The following is a 6,806-nucleotide window of genomic DNA, read 5'->3' as shown; positions in this document are numbered from 1 at the left end:
TCAGACCTCTCCCCCATATATATTCTGGTGGGGATGTAAAATGATAGAGATGCTTTGGAAAACATTCTTGGCAGTTCTTCAAAACGTCAAACAAAGTTACCACATAACTCAGCAATTCCACTCCTAAGTATGCAACAGAGAGAACTAACAACATATGCCCTCACAAAAACTTGTCCGCTGATGTTCACAGTAGCATTGATCATTATATCCAAAAAGTGGGAACAGCCCAAATGTCCATTAACTGATGAATAAACAAAATGTGGGGGCAGCCTGGGTGGATCAGCGGTTTAGCGCCACCTTCAGCTCAGGGCCTGATCCCGGAGCCCCAGGCTCGAGTCCCACATCGGGCTCCCTGCAAGGAGCCTGCTTCTCCCTCTGCCTGTGTCTCAACCTCTCTGTGTCTCATGAATAAATAAATAATAATAAAATCTTAAAAAAATAAGCAAAATGTGAGATAGCCATGAAAAAGAATGAAGTTCCTTTTTATTGATTCATTACTATTTTTTTACCCATTCACACTACAACATGGACAAACCTTGAAAACATTATGCTAAGAAGCCAGACACCAAATGGCACATTCTATATGATTTCATTCGAATGAAATGTCCAGAAGAGGCAACTCCATAGAGATGAAAAGTAGATTATTGATTGCCAGGGGCTGGGAAAAAGTGGGCAGTGACTGTTAACTATATGGGATTTCTTTTGGGGATGATGAAAATGTTCTGGAATTTTTTTTTGAAGATTTTATTTACTTATTCATGAAAGACACAAAGAGAGACACAGGCAGAGGGAGAAGCAGGCTCCATACAGGGAGCCCGACACCGGACTCGATCCCGGAACCCCGGGATCACACCCTGGGCTGAAGGCAGACACTCAACCGCTGAGCCACCAGGGCTGCCCAATGTTCTAGAATTAGATAGTGGTGATGGTCCCACAACTTTGTGAATATACTAAAAACCATGGCATTATACCCTTTTAAGGATGAACTTCATGTTATATGAATTCTACCTCAAGTTTAAAAATACCTCTACTTCATCAGGGACTCATCCAGAATACAGCCATTAAAATCAAAATCATATTTAGAGGCACACCTAAAACGTGTATTATGCCTATAACGTGTAAATGCAGTTCTTTGTTCTACCTGGTTTTATGTGTCTGCATATACGTACGTGTACAGAAATACACGTGAATAATTGAAGTAGTACTAAGGGCGTCCCAAGTAAAGCCGTCCCAGCTAACTCAGGCCAAAGCAAAGGAGGTTCTGAGAGGCTGAGGACCCCCCCGCGCATCCCGGCCTAATGGTACTGCCCGGAAGTCCCCCGGACTCCTACTGACACGTGACCAGCGTTGCGGCTGGGAAAGGGCTCGACGCGTGTCTCTGCCGTCATTTCTGCGCGACCACAATTTTTTGGCCTTGAGTTTTTGTGCTTCTCCCCCGAACTATGCCTAAAGTAGTGTCCCGGTCGGTAGTGTGCTCCGACACCAGGGACCGGGAGGAGTATGACGACGGCGAGAAGCCCCTCCACGTCTACTACTGCTTGTGTGGCCAGATGGTCCTGGTGCTGGGTGAGTAGTCGGGAACCCGAGGGCGCCTGCAAGAAGCCAAACTTCGGGGTCTCCAGGGTGGATTTCCTCTGGCTGGGATCTGGGAGGCGCGTCTCTTTAAAGATTGGTGGGCTTTGCCGCTCCGCCGAAATCCTCGCTACACATCCCTGCCCCCACTCCGGGGCAGCTATTCTGTTTTTCTGTTTAACCTTGTGAATGTATCCAGACTTCCCTCAAAACTAAATTCCTTCTGCAGAAAAAATAAACTGTTTATTTTCCTTTCCTCCCATTCCGCCTTCAGAACCTTTGTAACTTTTCTGCTGGATGCTGAGATGCTGTCATAGCTCTTATCTTAAACGAGAATAAAACCCTCCCTTGATCCTACATCCTTGTCCAGCTGTTACCCCATTTCATTGCTTCTTTTATAGCAACATTTCTAAAAAGAGTTGCCTGTATTGGCTGTCTCTGCATCCTCACTTCTCATTCCCTGTTTACACTTCAGGCAGGCTTCCCTTCCCCACTCACCATCTAAACCATATTTGTCAAGGTCAGTAACGGAACCTGTTAGTAGTCTCAGTGGTCAATTATCAGTGCTCATTTTAGTCCTCTTCTCATTGTCATTTGATAGAGATGATGGTTCCAGCCTTCTTAAAACATTTTTTTTTCATTTGCTTCCAAGACTCCACTCTTGATTTTCCTCCTACTTTGATTTTGCCCCTGGTCACTATCTAGCTCCTTTTCTGACTCTGATTTTTAGGCATTGCAATGTTCTAGGGCTCAGTCCTCTCACCTCTTCGCAGTCCGTACTCTCTAACAAACTCCAGCATCCATGTCTTCACTTGGATGTCTAATGGGTCTCTTAAAGCGATCGTGTTCAAATCGACTTCATGATCTCGTGTTCAAATCGACTTCATGATCTCCTAAGTCCAGTTCTCCACTGTTCCACCCTAGTGCAATCAGTGGTACCACTATTCACCAGGATCTCAGAATCAATCATGACTTCTCTTACCTTACACACATCCAATCCATCAACACATTTTGCCAGTACTTCCTTGAAAATCTATCCAGAATCTGACTACTACTTACCACTTCCATTTCTGCCACTCTACTCTAAGCCACCATTGTCCCTCACCTGGAATTGCCACAGTCTCTTACTCTCCACTCTTGTCCACTCTTTGTCTCTAGTGGTCTGTTTTCCACACCACAACCAGAATCCTGTTCCAAACTGGTGTCTTCCTGTAAAACCAAAGTCCATACCTAGACCCTGCATGATCAGATTCTCAGCTACCTCTCCGACTTCACCTCCTAACACTCTTCTGGCTCACTGCACTCCAGTTACAGTAGCCTTCTTGATTTTTCTTCATTGTGTCAAAATGTTCTACCCTGAGGGCCTTTGGGATTGGTATTTTTTCCTGCCTCGAACCTCTTCCCTTGGTGCTTCCTTATTTCATTCAGGTCCCTGCTGAAATGTCCTTTCCTTAGAAAGCTTTTCCCTGACTATCTAAAATGGCACCTTGTTACTCTTTGTTCTCTTACCCTGCCGGATTTTTCTTGGTAGCACTTATGACTCTCTGGGATTGCTGTCCATCCTCTTTAATATCCTGCTAATTTTTTTATTAGCACTTATTATTATCCAAGGTCATGTTATATAATTTTTGTTGTTAAATTTTCTGCCTCTTCCACTAGAATGTAAACTTCATCAGGGCAGGGACTTTGCTTTGCCCTTTGCTGAATCCCCAGCACCGTGTTTGAACTGCACCTGGTACACTGCACCTGGTATGGAGAATGCCCTCGCATCTTAGTTGTGTAAATGAGTTCTCTTTTGATTACGTAGAGTTGAACCTGAATTCTTGGTGTTTTTAGTAAGTGTGTGGCAAGGAAGCCTCAATACGCTCATTTCTATTTTTTAAAAAATCTCTTTTTAGAAATTTATTTATTTGACAGAGACTGAGAGAGCACAAGCGGCGGTGGGGGGTGGGGGAGCAGCAGGCAGAGGGAGAGGGAGAAGCTCAGCGGGGAGCCTGATGCCTGGGCTCAATCCCAGGACCCTGGGATCGTAACCTGAGCCGAAGGCAGATGCTTAGCCCACTGAGCCACCCAGGTGTCCGAATTCCCTCATTTCTATATTAGGAATACAAAATGTCTACTGTAGCAGGTCATTGTGAAGATTAATGAACATGCGAACTGCCTGGTGCTCTCTAACTCCCCCTCCTTCTCCTCTATTAATCTCGAATCACTGTGATCACTTCCCTGTAACCCTGTGGGTACTTAATTTGCATTATATCAATTTCCATCTGCTTTTTAAATGCTCCTCATTTATTTCCTGTATGTTTTTATTGTTTTCAGGTTGACACTCTTCGAGCTGGTTGAGGTCATTTGCATACCACATGTAGCACATCACTGACCCTCTCTCCTTTTCTAAGCACTTAACCACTTTTCCCAATGCTTTCCTCTTAGGGATTTCCGGATGCTTGATTGTCTGGTTCTCAGGCATTAGAACACAAACTAAGCATACCACAATCACAGAAACACTCATAGCAAACTCGCAGTGCTGGAAAGGATTTTTGAGATATTGTCACCTACTTATTATCCTTTAAGGGAAAAAAAAAACAAAGGAAGTAATTTGCCAAGGATGGCAAGATGGTCACAGAGCTCCAGATCTTCTGACACCAAGTTATTTTCAGTTGGGGAATTGAATAATAGGCTTCAACAAGCACAGTAATTTTAGTAAAAAGTTACAATGCCGAGGGCCCCACTGAACACTTGCAACTGCCCCAGGGTATTTTTCAGTGGCTCTAGTGACCGAATCTTTCTCCATTTCTTCAGACTGTCAGTTAGAGAAATTGCCCATGAGGCCCCGGGATCGGTCCCGTGTGATTGATGCTGCCAAACATGCCCACAAGTTTTGTAACACAGAAGATGAGGAGACCATGTATCTTCGGAGGTAAGAGGTCGATGCCCTCTGTCTAGGATTTCCTTGATGTGTTTTGGTCAGGTTGTGCAGAATATAAGTACCCTACCTCGTGCTAACCAGGTCTTCCTTATGGGCCCAGCCCTTCGATGTTTGTGTTAGCTCTCTACCTTCTGTTAATGCAGCAGTACCTTTGCTGTGCTCTGTTAAAATGCTGTTGTGATGTGATTCTGTTGCTATTTGAGAGCTGTAATTTGGTGGGGTTTTTTCCCAAGTAGAATGAGTTTATTCAGCCTGTGATCTCTTGGAGCATGCCATGTGCCAGGTACTCAGCTAGAGACTGCCTCTGTGGAGATGAATAAGGTGCTGCCTTTACCATTAAAGAGCCCATGGCTTTGTGGGGGGGACCGGCCACCTGTTGTGATATGATAAAGTGCTGGTGTGGTGAGCAGAAAGCTACAGGAGAACAGGTGGGAGTGGGTCATTCTCCTGAGTGGTGGTCAGGAAAAGCACCAAAAGATGATGGCATTTGAGTTTGGCCTTGAACTAGGATCTCACTAAGGAGATGAAGGGGGCTGAGGAGCATCCCAGATGGAGGGAATATGGAAGCATTGAAAGGAGCATTTATGGTGTGCTTGGGAAATTTGAATGGTCCTTGGTGACTATAGCCTGGGTTACTTTATAGGAAGGGGTTCATGCATCCTGAGACGGGGACAGAGTGAAATGCCAAAGTAGATGAGTTTGGACCTTACCTGCCAGTGAGAGACATCTCTCTCTTTTAAGCAGGGGACTGACATGTCTAGATCTGTTTTAGATTTGGGAGTCCTTGGTTGAGATAAGGAATTGAAACCTGGAAAGGCCTAACATTATGTGGAGCATGGAGCAAGAAGAGAGTGGACTGAAGATATAGTCCTGGGAAACGTTGGCATTTAAAAAGCAGACAGAGTACTTGGAACCTGGCCATGTGGGAAACAGGAAGAGAGAGTATCAGGAAGTGCGTATTTCTGGGGAGAGTGGTCATCAACAGGTGCCTGATGCCACAGAGAAGTCGGTTGTAGGGAATTAAAAAGTCCATACATTCCCTCATGTACATTTCATTTCCTGAGCTCCTTCTCTGTGCCAGGTACTGTCCTAGAAGCCTACGATGTGCCAGTGGATTCGTTTGGTAGGGCCCCTGTAACAAAGTACCACAAACTAGGTGGCTTAAAACAACAGAAATAGTCTCACGTTTCTGGAGGCTAGAAGTCTGAAATGAAGGTGTTGTCAGGCCCATGGTCTCTCTGAAGATTTTAGGGGAGGATCCTTCCTTGACCCTTCCTAGTTCTGGTGGTTGCCAGCAGTCCTTGGCATTTCTTGGCTTTTGTAGATGCAACATTAAGGTCTCTGTATCATCACTTGGCCTTCTCCCTGTTTCTGTTTTTCTTCTTTTCTTTTTATAGGGACACCACTCACAGTGGATTAAGGGCACATTCTGCCTATCTACATGACCTCATCATAACTAATTATATCTGCAACGACCCTCTTTCCAAATAAGGTCACATTCTGAGGTTCCTGGAAGGACATGGCTTTAAGGGATACCATCCAACCCAGTACAACCAGTAAACAAGCAAAGAACCCTGCCTGTATGGAGCTTGTATTCTACTATTGAGCTGGGAAAAGCGACAGGCTGACATGGTACTATGTTAAGAAACCAAACTCTTGTCAACCCATACTAAAGAAAAGAATCAGAAGTACCGCTAGGTGACATTCAATAGCAAATCAGGCCTTGAGCACCATTTTGACAACTGGGCTTCTAGAATTGTGCAGCAGAAGAGAAAGTTGGTTATATACAAGATACAACTTTAGGCTGATAATACAACCAGATCATAAAATTTGATGAAATCTACAAAGGAATATCCTTTGGGATACATGGGGAAACCCTTCATTATGATACATAGGAAGTTTACAAGTAAGATGTTCAATCTAAAACCTGTTGTCTTGTGTTTTTTCTCCCTTCATTAACCCTTACTTAGTTTTCTGATTTTGAAAATTGCGCACTGTCTTTAAGATCACTAAGATATTATGTATTTAATATGTATATCATAATTACATATAGCAATGTGTAACAGTATTAGTATATATTGAATGGATGTATATTATTCACTTAATACAGAAACTGATCTAAGGGCACCTCGGTGGCTTAGTTGGTTGAGCATCTGCCTTCAGCTCTGGTCATGATCTCATGGTCCTCGGATTGAGCCCTGCATCAGGATCCCTGCTCAGGGGGGAGTCTGCTTCTCTGTCCCTCCCCCTGCTTCTGCATGCACACATACTCTCTCTTAAATAAATAAATAAATAAATAAAATGTTTA

The 6,806-nt window shown here is 44.1% G+C and overlaps 1 protein-coding gene across 1 annotated transcript in view; it reads left to right on the top strand.

Moving 5' to 3' along the window:
• The first annotated feature begins 1,330 nt into the window (after nucleotides 1-1,330).
• Nucleotides 1,331-6,806, top strand: part of STEEP1 (STING1 ER exit protein 1) — a 28,135-nt gene continuing 22,659 nt past the window's right edge. Inside the window, exons 1-2 of the mRNA XM_025431380.3 lie at nucleotides 1,331-1,566; nucleotides 4,372-4,489. Coding sequence (XP_025287165.1) covers nucleotides 1,443-1,566; nucleotides 4,372-4,489 — 242 coding nt within the window. The 5' untranslated portion in view covers nucleotides 1,331-1,442. The remainder of the gene's footprint in view (nucleotides 1,567-4,371; nucleotides 4,490-6,806) is intronic.

This window comes from Canis lupus, chromosome X, assembly GCF_003254725.2.
Source record: "Canis lupus dingo isolate Sandy chromosome X, ASM325472v2, whole genome shotgun sequence".
NCBI classification, from domain to species: Eukaryota; Metazoa; Chordata; class Mammalia; order Carnivora; family Canidae; genus Canis; species Canis lupus.
Note: the sequence above shows the minus strand (reverse complement) of the source record. Positions and strands in the feature narration are given on the sequence as shown.